This window comes from Apteryx rowi, unplaced genomic scaffold (assembly GCF_003343035.1).
Source record: "Apteryx rowi isolate R43461 unplaced genomic scaffold, aptRow1 scaffold_22, whole genome shotgun sequence".
NCBI lineage: Eukaryota > Metazoa > Chordata > Aves > Apterygiformes > Apterygidae > Apteryx > Apteryx rowi.
The window spans coordinates 2624855-2649352 of record NW_020448530.1 but is presented as its reverse complement, the minus strand read 5'-3'; the positions used below and the strand labels follow the sequence as shown (position 1 = coordinate 2649352).

General features: G+C 38.0%; 1 protein-coding gene across 11 annotated transcripts in view; it reads left to right on the top strand.

Annotated features, from left to right (window-relative positions):
- Positions 1 to 24498, top strand: part of FAM53A (family with sequence similarity 53 member A) — a 78005-nt gene that overhangs the window by 3912 nt on the left and 49595 nt on the right. For 5 of the 11 annotated variants that reach the window (XM_026064530.1, XM_026064529.1, XM_026064522.1 and 2 more), the window contains exon 2: positions 18796 to 19050. In XM_026064530.1, the coding sequence (XP_025920315.1) occupies positions 18973 to 19050 (78 nt within the window). In that variant the 5' untranslated portion in view covers positions 18796 to 18972. Of the gene's footprint in view, positions 1 to 10777; positions 10802 to 15056; positions 15144 to 15907; positions 16126 to 17560; positions 17691 to 18795; positions 19051 to 24498 lie in introns of those variants that run through there. The other 6 variants (XM_026064523.1, XM_026064526.1, XM_026064520.1 and 3 more) reach the window with 6 other exon arrangements.

Below are 24498 nucleotides of genomic sequence, written 5' to 3'. Positions count from 1 at the left end.
ATCAAACTGGATATTGTGGCAGTATATGATTATAGAAGAATGTGAAGTCAAGGTGATTGAAAATCAACTCTTAAATTGCCTTTCCCACCTTTTGTGCTGGTTTGGCTTTTATGTTGGTTCAGTTTGGGAAATAATGTTATCAGTAAGCTGGCAAGAAAATCCTAAACTATTAATGTTTTGTAGTGGGCCAAAGTAACTTCTGAAGGCCACATTTCTACTAATTTTTAGGTTGGGGGAGAGGGAAGTAGGCAGGATTGTTACTAAATGCATTATTTAGGTTATGACTGTTAGGTTGCTGATACCAGTATTCTTTTATGCAAATAGTTGAAAATTATGCTTTTAAAAATATAAAACATTTAAATTATTTTAAGTGTAAAAAAATCATTGGGTTATAAGAACAAAACTAATTGGCTTTCCTCTCTTTGAACTTGATTATATCTTATTGAAATAGAATATGATTTATTTTATGGTTCTTGTGTGTTAGTAATAAGATTATGATTATAAGGTTATGATTAGCCAGTATTAGCACTATTCCTCTGAATTTGATATCGCAACACTTCAAATTCCTGTGGAAAAATTAAACTCTAGTGTAGTTAAGTACTGGAAAAATACTTTCAGCAATTCGTCAAATTGTAGGGCTAGAGCTTTGGACCTACTCAAAGACCCTTGCCCAGTGCCAGTAACAGTAATTGCTCTTCAACGTGTGTAAGTCTGTTCGTACAGATAGAACTAAGTGTGAAATTAGCTCTAGGCAAAAGCATTGTTTAATGTGAGAAGTGTCATTTGCAAAACTGTCTTCGTATACTGAGATGCGTGTTACTGTGGAAGAAGCATTTGAGAAGGGAGAAAACAGTTTCTCCACTTGCTCAGTTTTACTTATTAGAACCCAACTGGTCTAGAAGAGATTTGAGAATTGCTACTGCATTGTCTGTACCTTTACTTTCGTGCTTTAGGCAGTTTGAGATCTGCAATGCTGGAAGACAGCGTCTGCACTCCTTTTCTGAAGAATACTTGTTTTTCCGTAACACCCAACCAGCCTGAGCAGTTGGTTTGGTGTTGATTTGTTAATGCATGTCTTGTGGGCTTGTGAAAGATCACATCTGCAATTTAGTGATTTCTGTTTTAAAGTTGAGGTAGGTCAACTTTAAAAACACTCACACACACACACACACACACACACACACACACTTTACTGTCCTAATGAGACCTCAGACACTCCTGTGGTAACATTCTTCTCTTCTAACCTCTCTTCCCCTTGTGCCATGAATGGGAATAATAGAAACTTCTGCTAATGCTATTAACTTCAGGTCTCTAATTTCCATCTCAGATAACTTTGCGAGCAGCGTTAATGCCTTCAAGGAGTTTGGAGGAAGAGAAAAAACTTAAAATTTGTAGAGTGAATGTGTTTTTTACCCTAATTGGGCAGTTCAAATTATTATTGCAATATCTTTAATTTTTGCTGTGTATTTGTGTTGATGCAAATAGTACTAAATCATGCCTTTAGTACTGTACACATAAATTATGTACATCACCTTCATTGTGGCTGCACATTTTGTAGTAGTAAAGTATTCCTGACTTGCTTGCATTTTATACACAGTGGTTGCCAGTAGGTGCTGCATGATGTTTGACTTCTTTATTCTGCCATTCAGAGTTTGCTTATAGGGCAAACTCTTGTTTTAAAGGTACTGCTGTCTTTAATTCGCCCCTGCCTTCCCATGGAAAAATGCACTTGTCTTCCTTTCTTCGTGTTTTCAGTTGATTTGACTTCTTCCAGTTTTAGAGGTGTGGAAGTACAGCATACCAGTTAAGGAAGGGTGCAGGTGGCAAAAAGCCCCATGTCCTTTGGATCAGTCTAACCCTGTTGCTTTGTCAACTTCCCGAGTCCAAAAGATGTCCCTAGCGTGCAGAATATGAAAAGTTTGTTTAAATTTAGAGGCTTAGGCATGATGTAGAATGTGAATCAATGCAGAGCTGTAGGAATGTGCTCAAGGCCCAGTGGATCCAGATTTGCTGGTTTCTGTCTCTTTTGCAGCTCAGCATTTCTTATACAACACATGGCCGCAGAGATTGCAGGTGCCTTTTATATCACTGTGTGAGCCAGCTTTGCTTTCATAWCGTAGAGACTTCTGTTCTACACTTTGGGGGGTGTGGTATGGGTTTTCTTGTTTTGTTTTTAAGTGGTGATCTGCATTTAGGCACCTAGAATCTGTTTATATGGACAGGTAGTCTTCTGATGAAGTGACAGTTAAATAATACAATCCTGAACCAGAAACCTTTTGGCTTAATTATGCCAGTCTAATAGTAGTGGCAAATAATTATTCATTATGTCCTATTTGGAATTGAGTGAATTGAAGGTAGTAGTGTGTAAACTTGCCTTAAGACTACTGCTGTGCTCCGGAGTTTAACTTGATATAATATTTAGTGAGAAAGGAGTAACAAAAACGCCCTCAAGTAGCTATTTAYGTAAATTGGCTAAAGTATGTGATTTATTTCTTGTTGTGGGGGAGGGAAAGGAGTGGGAACCTAGAACCTTATCTTTTCATTATTGTTTAATTTTTGTCATTTTTAAACAAAGTTGAGGCTTGATGAGTTTGTGAAGCCTACCTATCTTGGGGACTTAAGTGCTGTACCTTGCTGTAAGGAGCTGTTGAAAGATAAGATATAATAGCAAAGTTACTGTTTGGAAGAAGATACTGCTGACACTGGAACGTATGGATGAAGTTTAGCTTGATTGCCTCTTGGTACATGTGGTAGTTCACTTAAGTTGGCTATGTGTGTACTTGCTTATCTCATAGTCTTCCATTAGCAGACCTGTCTGGTTCAATACTTGAATAAGAAATTGCTGAACTGTTGGAGGGTAGCATGGACTGTTTATGCTTTTTTTTTTTTTAACTTATTTTCTTGTTTCACAAATCTGTTCAAAAGGATGATATCTATAACAAATCAGAGGGGTCCCTGGAAAACTTTCTAGTACTGGAAATGCTAAGTTTTTTCTTTCTCTATAACAGCTTGTATCTAACTGTTGTATGATTGTTTTATGCTTAAACTGTTACTTAGAGTTCATTCTGCATTTTAGAGACTCTAGATTTTTACAGCTTAAATGTGAGCATGTAACTTCTGTTTTCTCAGCCACAGACTTCCCTGTAACTGGCTGTAGCAAGCGCTCTCTGCTTCAGCTCCCCATCTGTAAAATCTAGGATATGTTAGTTTTCATTTTAGAGAATTTAGTTTATATGCACAGGGAATCTTAACCAACCTGAAGGCTGTAGTCATAGTAAAGGGTGAATATATTTTTGTGAGGACGTGTGACACTGCATCAGTGAAAACTATTGCATCACTTGCCGAAATGCTTGTTATAGGGTCTTAGATGTGCTCGGGAAGATGTGTGTATGCAGCCTGCTGATTCTTGTGTCTGTTGGTCAGAGGGGAAATGTACCACAGTGTTGCTAGAAAATTACTTGCTATCAAGAGAGATGACTTGGGTTGCTTTTTTTCTGTATGAAGAAAATATGTGGCAGCTGTGACTTTTTTGTTGTAGAGTAAAATAACCTGAACATGCAAATGTCAGGCTAGGAATCCTAAAGTTGCAATTTGAACGATCAGAAGGCTAACTTCTAGCTCATTCAGCATGCGTGTATCTTGTAAGAGGATAAGTGAAAACATTACAGTAGCTTGAAACTGAGATAGTCCTAAGAAAAGTAGGACTGAAAAATGCGTAGGTTAGTTGAGGCCCCTGCTCTGTGACAGGATCACATGTATTTAATGTGATTCTTAAAAGATGCTTGACTAGTTCTCAAGCTCTCCTTCCTCCGCAGTCCAGCACTCAGCTCAGCATTAGAACTTTTTTGAATGTGAAACTAGACATTTTTCTTGCTGTAGTTGAAGCTTATTCCCTAATCCCCATGTGTGTGAAGGACAGCTATTCTTTTTCCCTGGGGTGTTCTTTTAAAAATATTTGAACTGGTATTTGTCATGTTCCTGTTTCCTGCATGTTCTGTTTTCCCCCTCCAAACATACAGCCTTGTGGTACTTTTGGCCTGAATAAATGTAGTGTATTCAGCTCTTCCTGGGAGGTCATGGGTTTTTCAGCTCTAATCGTTCTTGTTCTTTTCCAAACTCTCCAGTTAGTTCACATTGGTCTTTAAGTGTGGTTCTTAAAGCCCAGCTTTGTCTTCCAGCTGAGGCTTTCCTGTGAGTGGAGTAGAGAAACTGTTTCACGTGCCCTGGAGCTGACATCGCTGTTTATGCATCCCCATATGTTTGACTTCCTTACAACAGCTTAACACTTGTTTCAAGATCAGCTTGTTGATCCAATGTAACCCACAGCTTTCTTCTGAAGGACTCATCTTGCTATTTGCTCAGTTAATTATTCCCACCTGAGTACTTTTTTTTTTAACCTGTCCCTATTGAATTGTATACTACTTTTTCAGACCAGATTTGCAATTTGTCAGAATTAGGCAGAAAGTTAATTCTGCCTTACAGTTCTTCCTACCTTTGTCCACTGTATGACAAGCCTACTGTGTTTCCCACCATCTGTTGCTGGTAATGAAATCAGTGAACTGAACTGGGCTCCTGTTCGGTGCATTCTTGCATGCTGGCTGAGCCCTTGATAACTGCTGTCTTGGTGTGGTTATCCAACAAGTTTTGCATTCACTATAGACTGCTCTGCTTACATCAGAAGTCTTTTGAAAGTCCAGATGTATGAATTCAGTCGGTTCTGTCCTATCCCTGAAGCCTGTTACTCTAATATCAAAGCAAAGTTCTCATTTGACATGTGATTCCTAAAGAACCTGGTGGGTGCTACTCAACTCTTTGTTAGCTTTTAGTACTTACAACAGTATGTGTGTATTTTTTTCTCCCAGAATTCTGCTGAAATCTGGGGAACTGGAAACAAGTAAAATGAATTTTGACTTTTTACTTGTTCTGAAGGCACGCCTGGAGTGAAGGCAGGCTTAGCTTCTGAAACTGATGTCCAAAAACATTTAAAAAAAAAAAATTCCTGACTGTGTTCAAATTTATGATATAGCAGCCTAAATCTGGTATCTTGCAAATAATTCCAGGTGTTGTGGACTCACTCTGAAGTCATCAGTAGTTACTCTGAAGTTTGGGTTATTTTAAGCTCTTGCTTCTTGTGATACTTTTTTTTTTTTTTTTTTTTTTACATTGCAAGCTAGGTATGGAAATACAACTTTTTTTTTAGGGTACTTGAATTAAGTATTTGTTGTGTCTTCTATAGTAGCAACACTCTCCTTACGGAAGCGTGCTTCTCATGACTGCTCCCCTACCTCACTGCATCACAACTTGATTCACATAGAAAACTTGCCCTTCACAGAGAAGGGTTTCCTTAAGCCCTGTCTCTGTCAGGTTCTGTAAATACTTTTCACTTGTTGCTCCTCCAATCTGTGTCCGTGTAAAGTTTACCAGAAGGTGAAGATGTAAATACTTTGAATTTCCTCAGTCTCACTCTGATCATGGCACTGATTACAGTGCCTACATATGCAGCAGTTTATCTTTCTCACCCAGATATATTCAAGTGCAGTAAAGCACTGCAATGCCTCTAGAACAAGTTCCTTTCCAATTTTGACACAACTGGCTACAAGTTGTAATAACTTGTCTTATAACCATTCTTAGGCTTTTCATTATGTGCTCTAAAGAGACATCTGTTTTTTTCAAAATCATGGTGCAGTCTTAAATTTAGTAGGAGTTTAAAGTCTGATAATCCTGCTCCAAAAGTGCCTAGTGCTTGTTACTAGGATTGTAGTTAAGATTACTTCAGTCATTTTAACCCACAGTGTGTTTCCAAAGAAGTAAGGCAACATTTCTTGGAATTGAGGAGTTGGAGGTGATGTGAATGGTAGAATGTGTATTGAGCATGGCTTAGAACATTAACACTTGTTTGCATTTTGGTATGAGAGGAAGTATAGTTTACTTTTTTTGTAAAGTTAAAAATAAGCAAGGGCTTCTTGTTTGCTTGTTTTTGTGTAATGCCATATCTTTTAAAAAAGAATTGCACAGTAACTCTTCAAACTGTTAAGATAAAAGTAGCTTCATACCGTTATCCCAGATCTTCATTTTTATTTGTGGAATGGTAGGACTGAGAAATAGCCCCCCAGTCTCACTGAGCAGGTGGTGGTGGCTGGTGTGGAATGAGGGTGCAATTCCTGTCCTCGTGTTAGATACTCAGGATGGGATTTCTTTGCTTAGCTTCTGACACCTACAGCTAAATTAATTGTTCCAAGCTCCTTTAATAATCAAAAGAAATGATGGGGATTTTGCTTTTAGGATGCAGTGTTGATGTTTGTTTAGCTAGATGCATCCAGCTGTCAGCAACTTCTTGATTAAATACAGAGTCTTAACATACAGATATATATGTATAAATCAATTAAGTTTCACCAGTTTCTAACATAAAGCATAAATAAAGCTTTAGTTGCTTTTGGGTGGGACCTGAGACTAAACTTAGTGTACCTACTGCTAATCAAAGTCTTTATTAAATTAAAAATGTATTAAATGAACTAGATTAATTGAAAAAGTATTCCAAACAGCATTTGCATTTCAAATGAACTTAATTGAAAGCAAAATGATATTTGACCCTAATGATCCCAGCTGTCTGTGATCACTGTTTCCAGGAGGGCTTTGGAAGTACTAAGCAGGTGGGGGAAACCTTCCCTTCCCCTCCCTCACTTCTCAGTTGAACATGAGGTTTGAGAAGATCAAATAAAACCAAATCTGTTTCTAAATTCTGAACCAGTTACTGAACTAACTGTTAAACTGAGGCAAACTGAAATGAAGAAAATGCTTTTTTGCACCTGCAGGAAAGACTGCAGCTGTCAAAAGCTGGTGGTTATTGCAACACTTTCTGAGTCCAGGTGCTCAGTCAGTGACTTCCTTAACTCAGTGGTTTGGCTTTTCAGAGGTTCAGAAAACATTTTACTGCTTTATACAGACTAGCATACCTAAATCTTGGCGTGACTGAAGATGTCAGAATCCCAGATGTAATTTCAGAGGCTTATTTTAAAGTGTGTCAGATCATTTGAAAGATTGAAAGTTTTCAGGTAAGAGCTGAAAGGAGAAGCTTGCATGTCTTACTGTTGACTTTATCAGATAAATCTTTACTGTTTTGTCCTTCAACTTGGACAGTTATGTTTACAGATCACTGCATTCTGACAAGATCAGCTTCTGTTAACCAAGTGGGACAACACAGATTTCCCTTCTAAACACTCATAGTCCTGTCTTCTCTTTCACTGTGTTGCCTGCAGATGTATGTGTTTGACTTACTAGCCAAGTGACTTATCTTCTGCTGTTTAAAACTGCCAAACTTCTGTGTAGATCAGTGAAGATTAAAACAATAGCTCCCACCCCCATTTCCACAGAGGTGACTACCTTGCATTTTTGGCTCAACGAAAAATCAGTTATTCTGCCCTCTACAAACTGAAGTACAGTTCCTCATCAACACCTTGTGTTCACTTGCTTCCCATACGGGAGGTTTGTTGGGTTTTTTTGGTTTTTGGTTTTTCTTATTTTTTTTTGCATTAAGGCTTTATATGCTGTATTTTGAGTAGACTCCATGATCTACCGTCCTCGTGACTTCTTTGAATCTACTTTGGCATATGAATCTATCCATAGAACTTGCTTGTAGAACTAGTGACTCATTCATTAAATATCTGATAGTGTTGAGGTAGTGCACAATGAAAGCACTGATCTTTCATCAAGCAAGAAGGTCTGAAAATGACTTCTTTCAGTACTGAAAAAAAACCTGATGTGTTTGAAATGGAGTTAATTTTAAACTATCTTTTCCTGACCTAGCATAATTGTCTTTTATGTGATGTAATTTCATTTGTCTCATGAGATTTCTTTTAGTTCACGTAATTGTTACAAATGTTTTTCCTAAATACCTACTGCAGTTCTGCACCCCTTAGTTTGTGCCTTGACCTCTAACATAGCATTTCCTGAATCCAGCTGTTCAGTGTGCCATTAAAGGCTGAATGCATAGACAAAGAAAGCAGTTATCTTGCTTTTGGAATGATCTAATGAACTAGCAAGTCGTAAGCTACGTAGCTCAACAAAATTTATTTTTATTGAAGTAGCTTAAGCCTGGTAAGAGGATGTCTGTGATGACACTTCAGGCAACATCTGAAATGAATGCTGAAAGTGCACGCTATCAACATACCTAATTTCTTCTTTGTATTTTGTTCCCTTACGGTTGTGGATTTGGACTTCTGGTCTGCTCATACTTTGAGCATATTTGATTTGTTTCTGAGGGTTCATGAAAGATGTTAAAAAGAAAAACAGATATGTGTGGTAGAGCAGTACATATGTAATGTGCACCTCTTCAAAGATTTCACCATTAGAAAGCTTCTAGAGAAGTTCAAAACAAAAGTTGGAAACCAACATATACTAAGTTGAGGTAAAGTATAGTTTAGTGCAGCAAGGATAAGTCACTAAGGGGCATCAGCAACAACTCTTTCAAATTGCCATTCACTTGCTTTTTGGTATTCATAGTGTGATGTCTGAGACCTCTTATTTTATTTAAAAAAAATGCTTGAAAATTGAAAGCTGTGTGGACTTTTTTAATTTGAGTTCTAATGGGTCATGTAACTAGAATGATGCTTTAAAATTTGATCTCTCAGTGTATCTCTCTTTAGAGGTCTTGAAGTGTTGTTGCCTGCCAAATGAATTAAAAWTTTTTTTTTTCTTGAAGGTTTCTTGAGTAACAGATTACAGATGTTCAGCTATGATTGAGAATAAGTTTGGGCCAGGAAAGGGAACTTGACTTGTCTGTTAAGCATGATATCTCATATCAGTTCAGTGCACTTCCATGCTTTTTTCAAGATAGATGATATAGCAGAAAGCTTTACTACTGTATGCAAGCCTGTAAAGTATTTTACTTTTGCATAGATCTTCCTGTAATTTGCTTTCTTTTGTTAGACTCCTTCTGGGGTTTATATAAAAATATGTAAATAATGCATCTGTCCTAAGTTGCTAAAACAAGAATACACACTAAATAAATATACATGCTCATTCAGTACAATTAYGCAATGATCTTCTGGAGACTTACAATTTTGAGGCATCAAGGATTGAAACTTTTCTTAGTACATTAAATTGGGTGTAGTATTTTGTCATGAGAAGGAAATGCTGATTTTAATCTGAAGCATTAGGCTAGTGGGGGGGGAATATACCTGTCTTTTCACAGAATACTGCTAGTAACATACATTTCAGTGCTTATAGATGCCTAAGTTCTTCTAAATTTGGCAGTGTCTTTAAATCACCAGCTATACTATTTACTGAAAAATACTTGGGCTGCCATAGGCCCTTTGTTCTTAAATTTCATAGTAGTCACAAGCTAATGTTAGGGAGACTTCCCTGTGTGCAGATTATACAGCTCATTAGATCCCTGCAATGCCATGAAGTAGCATCTTAACAGAAATGTTTTTCACCTGGCCTGAGGCCTCCAGCAAGAATGTTCCATGCTCTGGGATCATAAAAACAAACTTACTAGTTGGGCTTTTTATTTTAAACAAGTCAACCAGATGTCTGAAACTCTTCAGAGTAAACCTGAAGGGAAATGGGAGGAGGTTTATTACCTATGTGTGTGTTTTGGGAGCAGGAGGTATGGGGGAGACTTGTATAATCCCTCAACTCCAAACCCATAGGGTGTAGTAATACAACAGTACTTTAGTACTGATATTATTTGAATTTATCTTGGGGGGGGGGGGAAGTTATACATCACTGTTGCTATCCTACAGTTTAGGCTCTGTGCTACATGCTGTCAGGCCAGAGTTTCCTTTTTAAGGATGTGTATGTGCCCTTGTGTCTGTTCTCATTTTAAAGGCAAAGACCAACAAAAAAGTAGGTGGTATTTAGTTCTTATTTTAATTTTTTTTTCTAGCTTTTCTTCTCTAACTGATGAAGTGAAGCAAATATCACAGTGATAAAGCCAATTAATCTTCCTTTGTATTCTCTTTCAGGGCCCCAGCACAAGCCCCAGAGTAAAATAAAATCTTGTGGGCCTTATATAACCTGCATGATATACTTTAGTGGGAGCATGGTAGATTTAGGTTGGTGGTATGTATGTTTCTTCAAATGCTGATATGTGTATGAATTATTATTTGTAGTGAATCTGAGGGCCTTTTTATCTTAGTTTTGTATACTAAATAAATGCTTCCTTTGGGTTTAAACAGAGTATTTATAAGAACAAGTTTATTTGGAGCTTAAACTGTTCTCTTACACAGACTATTTCCAGCTCCATATACTGTTTTTATAATGTCTTGGACTGAAAGTTACAGAAATACTTTCAACTGGTGACTGCCTGGTTAAGTAACTTGGAACAAAACCTAGTAGACAGTATTTAGTTTGAGCCAGTTTACTTCTGAAATAATGACTGTTAACACATTTAGTTCATAATTATGGTAAAAACAAGGGGCTTGGGATTCATGTACAAAAGCCTCAGTAGACCAGACTTCCTCTACCTCAACATGGTACAAAAGTAGTTTTGTGCTTTCTGCGGGAATGCTGAGAAGAGGGAGAAAAAAAGAATTTGACTTGCACATTGTGGGAAGCTCAGTGGCTGCAGGCTAATGCTGATAGCCGGTTCAAATGGAGCTGCAGTACAGTAGATGTAAATATCCTCAACAAAATTGATAAAATCCTTGCCTGTTGTTTAAATAGGGCTGGATTCTTTTAAGGCAGAGAACGTAAGGAGCAAAACATCTTGGATCAGGCATGAGGCACAGGTCATCTATTGGCCTGTCTGACAAAGACACGTACTTGGGAGGATGCAGGATGATTTGTCTGTGATGTGATGGTAGGTCTTTCTCAGTTGTGAAAGAGGGATTTAAACCTGGGAGATTGCTGAGGCTTAATATTGCTAGCTTGTATCAGTATGAAAAGCTGTAACCTCTGGAGTTGGGTTAAACTCTTATCCATAGCTCTCTGTGGTGGTACATTCCCTGTCTTAAGGGATAAGAGTCGTGTATGACTGGAAAAAGTCTCTCAAGCTTATTTCACCACCACTTCCATTGCTTTGAGAAATATACTCTATAAACTGGGGTAAAGGCCTAACATCCCTTATTTCATGCTTTCTTCTGCTTTCTGGAAGGAGACTTTCTTCCTGGTTTAAAAACAGAACCAAACCACACCACCTGATAGTAACTTGAGAAATAAAGGGTAGTATTTCTTGCAAGCAACAGTTCATTGTGTAACAGAGTTAAAGGTTCAGTTTCTATTAAAATTTTATAAAACCATTTTTAAGTCTTTTTGTATTTATTTCCTAAGACAAGCTGGATGGATTCTGTATCTGAAGAACTAAAATCTCTATATTAAACATTACCTTTAACCTCTTCCCAGTCCATCATCTGCCTGCGAATTTGCAAACAGGAAGCCACCATCTTAAGCCAGGCACTTACCTGGCTTACCTCTGGTGCTTCTGCTTGCAGGTGTTCTCCATCTCCCAYGGGAGGAAAGACTTTGAAAAACAAAGTCCATTTTCCAATCAGAAAACTGAATACTGTTTGTTCCCTTCTGAATTCAAACAATTTTCCATAGTGCATTGCCTTTTTGTCAAGTAAAACTGGGTCCAAATGCTGTATTTGGTGGTTTAGGCTTTGCTCTCTTCTCACAGGTACTCTCACAGCTGAAGTGTGGGAGATAGGGGAGTGCTAAAGCATGCGTAGGATGCAGTCTTATTCTTGGTACCAGTTTGTTTTGTCATAGCCGTCTCAGTGACCAGTTGCTGTCCTTAAAATGATGGTGCTTTAGGGTCAGGCAGTGAAGTTCTGAGTTCCATAGTGATGTTCTGCATTTAGCTAAGGCAAGCAGCCCTAGTATTTATCCTGTTCTATCACTGAAGGTAATAAGCCAAATCCTTGCTTGTCAGCCTTAGAATAGTGAAATATAATCCTGTCTTGCACAATAAGTGAGGTTTGTTCTTCCGTGGAAACTTTTGAGCTCTTGATATTGCTTGTGCTTCCTGAGCCTGTGGAATATCTGAGAAACTTAACTCCAGTGTCTATCCCTTAATATAAAGGATGCCTTCCAGTGTATTTTTTTTCTTGCCCCTTTTGCAGTTCTCTGATGTTGTGGCAACCTTAATCCGAGCTTGAACACCTCATAATATTGAGGTTTCCTTCTAATAAAAACTGGCTTATGAAAGCTCTGCATGGAGAAGCTAAAAGATTCTGTAGTTCAAGAAATATCTTTTTAGTCTTTAAAAGAATCTCTGAACTGCAGATATTAGTTCTAACTTCTATGGCTTCATTTTCAATTCTAGCATGTGTAGGGAGTGTTGTCAAACCTTACCTTATTTTGTGTGGTTTGCAGTCTTCATGGAGAGGATCTACTATTTAAACAGGATTTGCTAGACAATTGTGAAACTACTTCTGTGGAATGCAAGCTACTTAAACCTTACTTTTTTTCCCCCATCTTTAGATCAGAAATTAATTCTGTTAGTCTAATATATTAACTTCTAAATTTTCTGTAGAGAACTTAAGAAAACATCAGCACAACAGGGTGCTAGTTCACTGTGTTAAGTGAGGATCCCTGAAGTAGAAGATACTGTAACAAGCTGGAAACAGAAGTGTTTTGCCATCAGTAGTATTTTTCTAGCACCTATCCTCCAGAATATTGGTGGACCATTCTATAGTTGCAGGAAACTCTAAAGCTCTAATTGTTAGACTTCAGCTGGCATCCTGGAAGGTTRCAGAATAACCACTCTGTAATCAGTGCTAAAAAGCATCGAGTCCAAATGTCTGCTATTAAGAACCTTCCTGGGCTCAAAATTGATTATAAGACTTATGTTATGAGGAATGCTTAGACCCTCTGAACTTCTTAGTGTTATGGTAAATAGATGGGTAGTTCTATAAGAAAAATGTTCTACTTCCATTTGGGAGATGGAATTTTGCAATGTACTGTATAGCTTTCTCAGATAAAAGTATTAGTTTTGCAGTTTGTAAAAAGCTGGTCTTCTAGTTATGCTTGAAGCAAGACTAAGTCGGGATGAGACAGGCAAAAAATGGTGTGTAACTTAAACAGTTCTGTGTGATGTTTCAGTTTTGAAATGCTTCCTGGATGCTGCAGAAAGTGCCAGGAAGCAAAAATCAAGGTGTCTTCCATTTAGAGGCTAGTAGCAAAATTTATCTAGATCTGGAATTAGTACTGCTGGAGTGATCAGCGCTTTGGCTTGCTGGAGCAGAGATGATATTTTTAAAGGACCTGCTTATCTGAATTGGAATTCTGACTCCAGCTGATCCTTTTCTTCTGTTGGAATCTGGCTAAGTAAGTCTTTACGGGATTGTTGGTAATATGGTTTCTGTACGTCTCTAAGTGAAGAGTAGGAAATAATGTGAAGAAATGGGGAAGAGGGACCTTGTTATTACTGGGTAATATTARTCCCTTAGACAGAACTATGGAGTTGTTTTTAATCAAGAAACCTCTTCACATTCATTTTATGGGGAAATCGTTTGAAATCTTGTGATCTTTTCCTCTTTATCCAAGATGGAACTTCCAAAAACAGAGAAGAAATTGTTAGAAGTATTTAAAACAAATGTAAATTTTTTTCCCCAGTGAGATGAACTGTTGATGGAACATTTTGTCCTGCAGTATGCAGGGGAGGAAGAGTGGGCTGGAAATGATTCTGGCTGCCTTGTTCTTTTAGAGCCAAGAAGAGGTTTTTGAATCGGCTTTATATTATTCATCAGAACTCTTCATCACTTTGAAAGAAGGTTGTTAAGTTGGGTGAGTCCCTGCCATCCTTTAACTGGTGGGGGTTTTCCATAGTTTCAGTAGTCTTCCCCCAAAGACCCCAGTTACATCACTGAGATGATACAGAATTTGTGACATGAGTGTTTCTTTTCCTCTCTCTCTGCCCTTTGGCAGAAATTTTAAAGGCATTACTGCTTGTAACTGTACTTTAAGAAATAAAACCTCATTTCTTTAGTAGTACTATAGAGATGGAATAATAAATCTAAACTTTCTTCAGATTTCAGAATATTTGTGTCATAGAATAAAGCTTTATATTGGAGATAATGGTGATGCTGATTCCATCAGAGCTCATTCTCAAACTGTGAGAAGTGTTAGCTTTGGCTTGCTATTGCATTTGGAGGCTTTCTTTATATATTCCATTTATTTTATTCTTTTAGATTAACTTTTAACCTGTCTTCCAGCAGCTAAAAATAGCTTCCCCAACACACCCATAGTTTATGGGATTCCCCATAAGATTAAGTCTCTGCCAGAACACAGGGAGAGACTATGGTYGTCTGTTATGCATGTTTATCTTGGATAGCTCAGCTTTCTCACTTTTTTTTAACCCAATCAGGCTCCATAAGGGATGATGTGCTAAGGAAAGATGGCCATAATCTTCCAGGACCTTGTCCAGCTCTTTTAAAGAGGTGTTGTTATTGCCTTAAGACATGGAGGATCTTAGTGTTTGAGCTTGTGTGCCTTGCTCAGCTGCTAACAACTTAGAGACTTGGTGACAGTGAAGATGTGTATCCCTGGGGTACGCTTACATTACGGGTTGTAGAGGAAGCAGGGATGGAGTTGGACTAGTAGGCACAACTCGACTGCACTAAGATCCATGCTGAAGCATGGCATGAAGCTGAGGCAGCTTAAGAAATGCAAGTTCAGCGGGATCCACATGCCCTAGCAAGGATGGTCAAATGGTGCCTATTACGGAAAATCCAATTAGTTTGAAGTGCCAAGCAGTTTGAGAGGGATTCAGCCTGATAAGCATAAAGGGCATGATAAGGAGAAATTGAAAAAGAATTCTGATTGCCTTTAACCAATTCCAAGAAAAGAACTTGGTGGAAAAAGTACATAAAATGAAGAGCTTACCATCTCTATGGCTACATTAGATACAAACTGCAGCAGTGGATCTGGAAACAACAAAAAAATGAAGCTACTGTGAGGAATTTTTTTCTGTCATGTATGGAACTTGCAGTTAGGAGGTGCTGAGGGCCAAGAGCTTGTAAGGTTTGACAATATGTTAATATATTAGTGAAGTTTTAAAATAACAGCATTGCGAAGTTGAGTGACTCTCTTAAGAATCTCTTGTGTCCTAACAGCCAATATTAATCAACAAAGATGAGAAGCAATTCCTTGGAGAGTATAAATGAGTGAACTGGAATGAATGAAACTTTTGTCTCTTGGAGGTAAGGTGCTGAGGCTGCAGGGGAGATTGCAGGTCCCTGTGAGCTTGTAGCAGTTTGACTAGTCAAAGGAGCATGAACTGAAAATATACTTTGGAATGGGAGATCTAATTCCTAATTATAGGAGAATCTGCTTGGCTCGGTGTGAGGAATGCTTGTGTCAAATAGCTTTCTTGTGTGGCTTTTTTCTTTTTGAAGCTATGGTTAGATGGGGACTTCAGTCAGCAGCTCCAGCCTCCCACAGGGTGCCTGCATAAGCATTTGTGTTCATTTCTTCATAGCGAACCAGTCTGGGGAACTGATCCAGCTGGAAAGCAACCTTTACTAAAAACAAAAGGAAGTGTGTTGTATGTTTTTTCCCAACCAGAAAAATTCCTTGATCTAATTCCTTGTGTAGTAGCACAAACGTTTGTGCTGGCATACCACAATGGGTAACAATAGCCAGAGAAGAAAACAGGAACATGTGTTGGCAGTTGAGCATGGCAGAGTCATGGCAGCTGAGATGTATCGAACTGCAACCTAGAATAACTTTCATTTATAAGAATCTGGTTATGATAACATTTGAATCTGTTTTTTTCTTTTTAAACATCACTTATGTCATTATTAGCAAGAGGCATGGCCCAGTAGGAACAGGTTTGTAGAGTGAAACAGTACTGATGCCTGCAGCATATGCACATCATGGGGGCTTGCTTCAGACTGGCATTAGTTAGGTGTCCAGCACACTGCCCTCAACAGTGGCTGGAGTGCACCTTCTGGTTTCATTTCAGAGTGGATCCCTTTTGGATGGGGCTGGTCCATGATGTGAACTAAAGCACATTAAGGAAGGATGAGGAGGGCGTTCACTTCTAAAGCACGCTTCTGAACTGAGCGAGAACTCCTACTTTAGACTTTGCCTGGTATGGAAAAATGGAATTTCCTCATCGGATGAACAGTAGCGAGCTCATAGGAAGGCCTGTGTAGCTAATACAACTTTTTCATCCTTGTGGTACGTGCTCCATCCCATGTATCCCTTAAATACGTACATTTAAAGAAATCCTTTCTTGATGAGATTGGAAATCCTTTCCAGAAGAGCCTGGAACACACGCTGTCAGAAAAGACCACAGTGGTTGCAACTTGAAGCAGTATTTTCAATATCTAATAGGGTATAAGTATGTGGATGATCATTGTACATATCAGTTTGATTTTGAAAGTGCAATGCTGCTGTGATCGTGAAGTCTTTCCTTCCCTTTACCCTCTCATGTGACTGAATGTCTTGCTTCATTAAAGACTAGTATCCTTGTCTTTTCTCTCCTTATTCTTGTTTGTATAATTCAGACTTCAAATTTGTTCAGTGAAACTAGGCAAAATATAACTACATTGTAGTAGTCCGTTCACCGACCAAAAGTCTGTTCCTCCTCCTCGTTGAGTTTTATTGGATTTGCTTATTTTCTTTCTTGGTAGAGAAACATTCAAATTCTTATGTGTCCCTTCTATGCAGAAGAGGAAGTAAAGAAATGGCTGAAAAGATCAGCAGTGTTGATAGTACCCTCTTAGTCACAGAAATCTTAAACCTTAAAATGAATCTGAAAGTTTCTCTACTGAGTTAGTAAGTTACTCGGTTTCAGTTTATTTTCAGTTTGATGCCATCAGTGTATGTACAATTGCTGACCTCCAGTCAGCCTTTCTTTTGATTTCTAGATCTAGTTCAAACTTCATTATGTTTAAAAGACAAGTCCCCGTACATTACATTTTTATTGTGCTACTTTAAATAGTGTTTTTTTCTTTGCACACTTGCCCTTAAACTGGCATAGCATTTCATGAATTGTGTTTTGCCATGGCAGATGTTTACGTTGAAAAGGGTATATGTAATTTTTAGCAGTGAGTGTATGGAACTTGAGTGATTTTGACATCTGGCTAGGTGACATGATCTAAGTTCAGGACAGGATTTGGTAAATATTTCAAATCTTTGGGTGCTTTTCTGGAAGACGTGATACATTCAGTAGAAACGGGCCAATGAAGCCTCCAGATGTCTAGGTAGTCTTGCTTATAAGGTTGTTGACCACTTGTGAGCATCCTGTCTTGTAGCAATGAACCTAGATACCAGAATGAGGACAAAAGTGGCCAGAAGTTATGATTCTGAGAGTTCTTGGGCTACTRAAGGTGTTATAGAAAAGATTTCTGTGAAGGTGAAATAGTATAGGGTTAGCATATGAAATCATATTTGAGGATGTACTCAGAGGCAACAGGTTTAGAAGATAATCTGACATTGCCATTAATACTCTTAATATCTTACTTTTAGATGGGTTTAACTTGGGTCATGGACTGAAGTGACTTTCTTTGTTACTACTGGTTATTTAAACAGCTGATTAGTAGCAGTGTGTAAAAGAAACAATACTTTACACAATGTTCATTTTGATTTCTGCTGTTCCTTTTTATTGCAGACTTTAAATCCTATCAAATTAAAGCAAACTTTTATTGCTAGCATCAGAAATGTTTTTCCCCAGGATCTTTGTTTTGTTTGACCTCAGATGTATCTGGATGTGTCTGTTGTTTATTTTTTATTCTATAAAGGTAGGTGCAGTCCCTGAATAAACTTGACCAATTTAAGTTATAAACAAAAATGGTTAATGCATACCACAGGTCAGCATGAGCTAGGGACAGCAAAGTATGGGAACAGGAGTATTTTTAAAGGTGGTGTGAAGAAATTAGCATTAATACTAATGTAGATTTGGCTTTGAAAACTGGCAGTTGATTTTTATTTATTTTCTTCAGAACTGAGAAGGAATGAGTTGGAGTTTAGTAAGGAAGAACACTTGCTGTACTAAAAGTAACCAGCTGATAGTATGTGGGGTTTTGGGAGGGGGGGAAGGCATTTTTGTTTTTAGCAGGCAGTGAAGACTAATACTGTAATAGTCAAGGATTRCTGTTGCTGAGGGTACAGAGGGAGAGAAAGAAATCTGTATAGAAAGTGTTTAGGACAGGCAGAGGCAGCTAGTGAACCTAATGCTTTCAATTTAAACGGCTGCTCCCAGAATAAAGATATTTAAGCCTTTGTCAATGATGTTTTTGCATGTCTGCTAATTTGTCCTGCTTACAAGTTCAAGATCAGGTGTTTGCTGACAGGTAGCAATTACATTTCCTGTGGCTTTTTAAATAAGTAGTTAAAGATTTGGAGAGTGGATATAGCGCTTGAGCTACCTACTGCTCCTCTTCTCTTTTGGGAAAGATCTAGTGACAAAACAAAAGGGTAGAATCTCTCTCAGAATGGCAAATAGTGCTAACCATACAGAACAGTATGGTAAGTATTTGCATGCTCCATAGGCTGTTCTAGTTCACCTAGCTAAGACTTTACTAGTAGCTTAAATGAGGGGAAAACTTGCATCTTTGCCTTAGATAAAGTTCCTAGGTAGAATCAGTCTAATTGTAGGAAAACAGAAAATGTCTTCTCTACTGCATAAATATGATTCTTACCCCCTTTTAAAAAGTTGTGACCAATGAAATTTCACTAGGAATATTGCTTCAGGAAAGGAGACCTGTAATCTGAAATGCTAAGCAACACTGGTCATGTTTCGAGTGGTCTCTCACGCATACCCATGTGTTCAAAATGGTTCAGTTATTACAACACTGCAATTGTGATGTACACAAGAATGTTTCTGACTTTCTTTTTCTGCCCCAGTTTTACAGAAAAGCAGACATGATACATTGACAGCATTTGGAAATAGACTTTGGCAATAAGATGGAAGCATAAATCTTGAGACTTTAAACCAAAACAGAAATGGCTCATGAGTATTGAAACAAGACACCGAAGAGCCTCCAACACTTCAGTGTGAGCGGTGGAAAAGGAACGACTACCATGGTAACACTAATAACAGAAAAGCTGCAGAACCAGAGCTTGGATGATCTGACATGTAAAACGTACAATATTAATCTGGTAAGGATGTGCCAAAATAACTTGTAAATGTGAAATGCAAAGTAGTTTAAGATAACTCAGAAATACACACCAAATTCAAGAATGTACATGAGCCAGAACTAAGCCACTGAAACTAGGATGGTTTTGCAAGGTGGGTGAGGGTTGCTAAGGGAAAAAGTGAAACTTCAGTGAGTGGTCCTGCTGTTTGAGGAGATGCTTTTGTATTCTAATGATCATCTTAAATGTACAAAGCTTCATTTTCAAGTAGTGGAAAGCCTGTTTTCTTCATGGGAGGTAAAATATTTTAAGGATCAAAAAGAACTGTCAAGACTTCTCAGGATTCCTGATTCCTAACAAAAACAAGATACTAGTATTTGGGGAGACTTCTTCAGTAGGCAAGTGCTTGATGTCTGATAACACTATTTACTTATAAAAACCGGTGACCACCATGTAGGCAATTTTCAGCACTATGGAAAAGGAGCACAGATCTTCTGGTAAATATGTTCAGTGGAACTGAAAGTCAGGTTCCTGACTACCAGCATGTTGACACAAGTAGATCCTTGCTTATCAGTGTGAGATGGCTGGTGCTCTGAATAGTTTTGTAATATTTACTGTTTCCTGCTGGTTTAATCTGTGGGTCTGTGACCCAATTCAGGCATGCTATTCAGACCCTAACTGTGGAATCTATTTTTCTTTTCCTATTGTGCAGCTCTTCACACCTCACTTGTGAAGTGAGCGGTATTATCTCTGCTTCAGAGTGAGCAGACAAAGACACAAGATACTCTCCTTAATTTTGACTGCCCATCTGAGAAGCCTCAGACCATATTTCTTTGTGTAATGTGAAGTACTGCAGCACTGTGCTAGCCTAACAACTTAGTTCATTGACGTTAACTGCAAATGAAAATGCTTAACTCTTCTGCAAATCAAACTCTAGGGTATCAATGAGACATTAAAAATGAGGAATGTATGTTTAATGATGACATGTCAAAGTATTGCTCAACTCTAATTCTGCTATTTTTCTTTTTGTAATACTAAGTAGCGCTAGCATTTAACCTGGGGCCTGTTCAGCTACTTACAGTAAACAGCCTCCTATAAGCTGTACTTCAGTAACAGTTTCCTTATTTTACTTCACAAGCCTGGACCAGGTCAATCATATACTGAAGGAGGCAGAGGTTGCGCACAAGCAACTCTTAATTCTTGTGTGAAGTATTTGACTCTTTGTCCGTATTCAAGAAAAACACCAATTTTTTTTGTGCACACATGTAAAACCTGGCACAAAAGTAAGAATATTTTATATGAGATATCAGAAGGGTTTTTTAAACTGAAACAGTTCTATTAAGAGCATTTCTAATAACTTGCATGTTTCTACTGTCTTTACCTTAAGTATGTGCCCTTCTTGAAAGGCATGTATAAGGTCTTGGAAAGATGATAGCTCCCTTAATATAGAAGTGCATGCTCTCAGCTTGTCTTTATTGAACTGAGTTGGTGAAACAGTTGAAGTGCAGGTTGAAGGGGAATCTGCTGTATTCTTGAGCTGGTGGCACTTCTAGTTAAATTCTAGACCTAGTTGTGAGCAGATGATGACCTGTAGCTAATAGTGGTTATTTCTCTAAAAGTGTAGCAGCAGCTTGCAACTTGTAAAGTTTGAGACAGATATAATAAACATGCATAAAMTTGGACACTGAGGTATCCCTTCACTGATATTTACTGTAGGTTTTGGGTCAGAGACTTCTAAGAGCAGAGAAGGATGTATTTACTGCTCTTACACTGTATGGAGTCTATATGGATTTGTGACCCTAAATATGAATGCTCTTTGTTTAGCCTAATGGCATTCTGTAATGTGTTGTGGGTTTGTTTTTTATTTTTTTATTTTTTTTCCTATCCTTATCAGTACTTAAATAAGGCAGGGAGAAGAATGAGCAGATGGAAGTGGAAGATGGCAAATGATGTGTAGTCAGTTGTTTCATCTTCTCCTCCTGACCCTTAATGCATCAAGTACTTGGTTTGTAAATGCTTTAGTCATTGAAGAAAATGAGGCCTGAGGCTGGGAACAGGTTCTATCTATACACAAGTAGCAGCTTGAAAAAGTGTGGAAATCATGAAGCAAGGTGTGGAAATGCAGGACTGAGTGTGAATGAAGGTGTGCAACTAGGTCCTTTCCTACTAAAAAGGATTCTCAGGAGCAAATGATGGCTTATTTACTAGTGGAAAAAAGTGTATTATCTTAGGTTTAAGTTTTATTCCAGATCACTACTAAATTTTAATAAGGACAAAAGACTAAGTTATATAAAGGTCTCGAATCACCTCCAGCAAGTTTAGACTTTTTGGTAAGAAGCTGCAGCTAATGCTATAGCTTCTTTTAATAGCAACAATAATTTAGAGCAATTTTGAAATGGTCTCGCCTGCACCTTTCACTGCTTGTGCTGGCACAAAGTTCTGTAGGACCATGCAGTGAATCATCTTATGAACTGATCCAGGATTAAGACTAACCTCTCTTCCCTGAGTTAATGTTAACCCTTATCAGTTTCATGATCCCTTTCACAGTGCAGTTGCACAAGCACTTGTCTTGGCACAAGCACATAAAATAGTTGGGGAAAAGGGAGGAAACTGATAATACTGATTTATATGACCCTGAGACCAGGTCTAGACTGGTGTACCTTAGAGTTTAGGAGCCCACTTGGATTCTTTCAGACAATTAGCTTGTGGTGCTCTCAAACACTTTTCAGTACCCCCCAGAAGACTTTTTAGATTTTTTTTAAGTCATAAACATAAACTCAGAAGTTGTTTTGGAAGCTTGTCCTGCCAGAAGCTATTTGGGGAAAAGACTTTTTCTGACTTCTGAGTTTGATTACACTCCCATGAAAATGCAAGTTCAAGTCAGTCAGCTTAGTCAACATGAAAATGTCCTTTATGAAGTATTTACTTGCTTGTTGAGCCCCTGTAGCTGTGTGGAACAAGCATTCTAAAAAGCCCCTTCACTCCTCTTACTTGAACTCCTCAATTATTCTTTTTGCCACAGATCTTCTCTCAAGAGTAATTTCTGCTGTTTATTTTTCTCTCTTGATGGAGTTGATGGAAAAATTACTTAGTTGGGGGAAACTTATCTTTTAAACAATTGTTAGTTTATGTAGGTAGCTGATCTGAAGTCTGTCATGGCTTGGACTGATACTACTCAGTGAATTTAAATGGGGGGGGCGATACAGAAAAAACTGACTATTCCTGGCATTTAGCGTCTCTTTTTTCTTTTTTTAACATATGAAAGCTGGGTGTGTGTGTGTGTGTTGTGTGGTTGTTTTTTTTTTTTAACCTTGGTTGGACGTATGGAGCATGTGTTGAAGGAAAAGAGCAGGTTCGTTTGGTTTATGTTCTGATTAGCTGCGATCAGGTAGATTTCTCAGACTCTGAGGTGTTTTTTTTTCTCTTCCTATATGTTTTTGTGCTGAGATAAAGATACTGGTATAGATTAGTTTGTACTATGAGTCAAATCTTTAAGAAATCAGAGTTCTCTTCTGATTGTACACAATATTTTTATTAGTTCATGCTGAGAATGTAAGAACTTACTTGCCTTTCCTGTATATCTGCCTGTCTGAAGAACAAATCTGTTTGCATTCAGCCAGCAAGGCAAAGGGAGTGTAACAAAGCTCATAAATGAGGGTTATAAAAGAACAAATAGTAGCTCTTTCAAGGCCACTTACCTACCACAAAGCCCATTTTTTTTTTATATACATAAAATTATATATAAGTGCTATATCCTCTATACRTGTGGTCTTTCATTTGTGTAACCTGTATGATGACCAAGTATCTTTCTTTACCTGTTGCCTGAGTATATCATAAAATCCTGGATGCAGTTTCTCCTACTGCTATGTTAAGCAACATGTTAATTTTTGTAACTGGTGTAACACCTCTCCAGCATGTGCTCAGTGATGTTGCATGCTCTTGTGCTGCACCTAGCTTAGGGAAAAGCAGCCAAACAATTGGGGTTCTTCCTGTAAAAGCAGGGAGGCTTTACAGTACAGTGTCCCAAGCTTTTTTGTTTTGTACAGTGTCCCAAGTTTTTTATCTTGCAACAGTACGACACATTCTGCAAGCATATTGTGGTTTTCATGATTTGACAGCACGGCTAGGTTAAACAGTTGGTCTCCGTTTCCTTGAACATAGATCTACTGAATCTTATTTAAGTCTTTCCTTTATACTCTGGTTAAGATTGTCATGTTCTTGTAGAAGCTAGTAGTGGTTTGAAGTAAAGGGCAAGATGCAAGACCTAAAGCTGTGGTATTAGAAAGGAAACGTGTCTCTTGACAAGCATCTGTGGAAGGAAGAAGCTCTTAAATCCTCTGTTTTATTTTTTATTAAGCTGATTTGTGTTGAAAGGTTTAGAATTGGGATTACTTACTTGCATGCAAAGTCATTGGTAGAAAGACATGAGAGCTGAATTTAAGATGTGACTTGACCTATCACTTCTCCAGGTACTGGAAAAGGTTGTATACCTGACTGCTTCTTCTCACTACTTCCTCTCTTCTTATATCTGGAGGATGTTTGATAGAGAACTGAAGATCTGGAATTCGGGCCTATTCAAACAATGAAAGTCACATCTGTGTAGCAGGGATGGAATCAGTACTTGAATAGTAACTCTGGCTTTGGTGCCCACAGGTTGGGAAGAATGCYGATAAATTGAGGAGGAATTCAGAATGTATTTGAGAATTGCAGAAAATGTCTTGAAATGAAAGATATAAGAAACTAAATCTAAGATTTTGAAGATCAAGAAGTCATTTGACTTCATGTAACTTATTCTGCAGATAATGAGGAGGAGAGTAATGTCTGTTAAGTTTTTAATGTAGTAGGGGGAGTGTGTGTACAAAAACTGCCTGAATTATTTTTGTTACAGTTAACCTTTGTTAGCTGAGAACACTTCTTTAAAGTAGTGATGTAAGTTGTAATTACACACTGCATATTATAATAACACAGTATGTTGTTGGTCCCAGTTCTGGGCCTCCTCCACTTGCTTAGTTCAAGACTGGGTGCCCTTTTGAGTGAATACTTTGACCAGGTGAAACTTGCAGCTCTGCCTCAAAGGTCAATCCACAAAATCTGATCCCTTTTGAGCATAATCTTTCCAGACACAGAAAAGATCTTACTTGTGAAAGAGCACTAAAAATAGACCCACCTTCTTGCCTAAAAGAAACCTAATTCCAACCTTACGTGAAACTTGTGGTTTCATAGTGTAGTATCTGCAACTATTTTAGGACCTGCTTTTTTCTGGAAAGTTTTCAAGATGCATCAGGTGTTGATCTAAATCCATTCAAAAAGCAGTAGCTGGTAGACAGACATTCATGACCTATTGAGTCTATTCTTCTGGAAAATTACCTTGTTTAATAACTTGGCCTTGTATGAAAGAAGCTTTTCCTCACACAGACGGTAACAGACTTCCCTATCAAGGTTCTTAGCAATTGCTTTGTGAACTCTTATTAT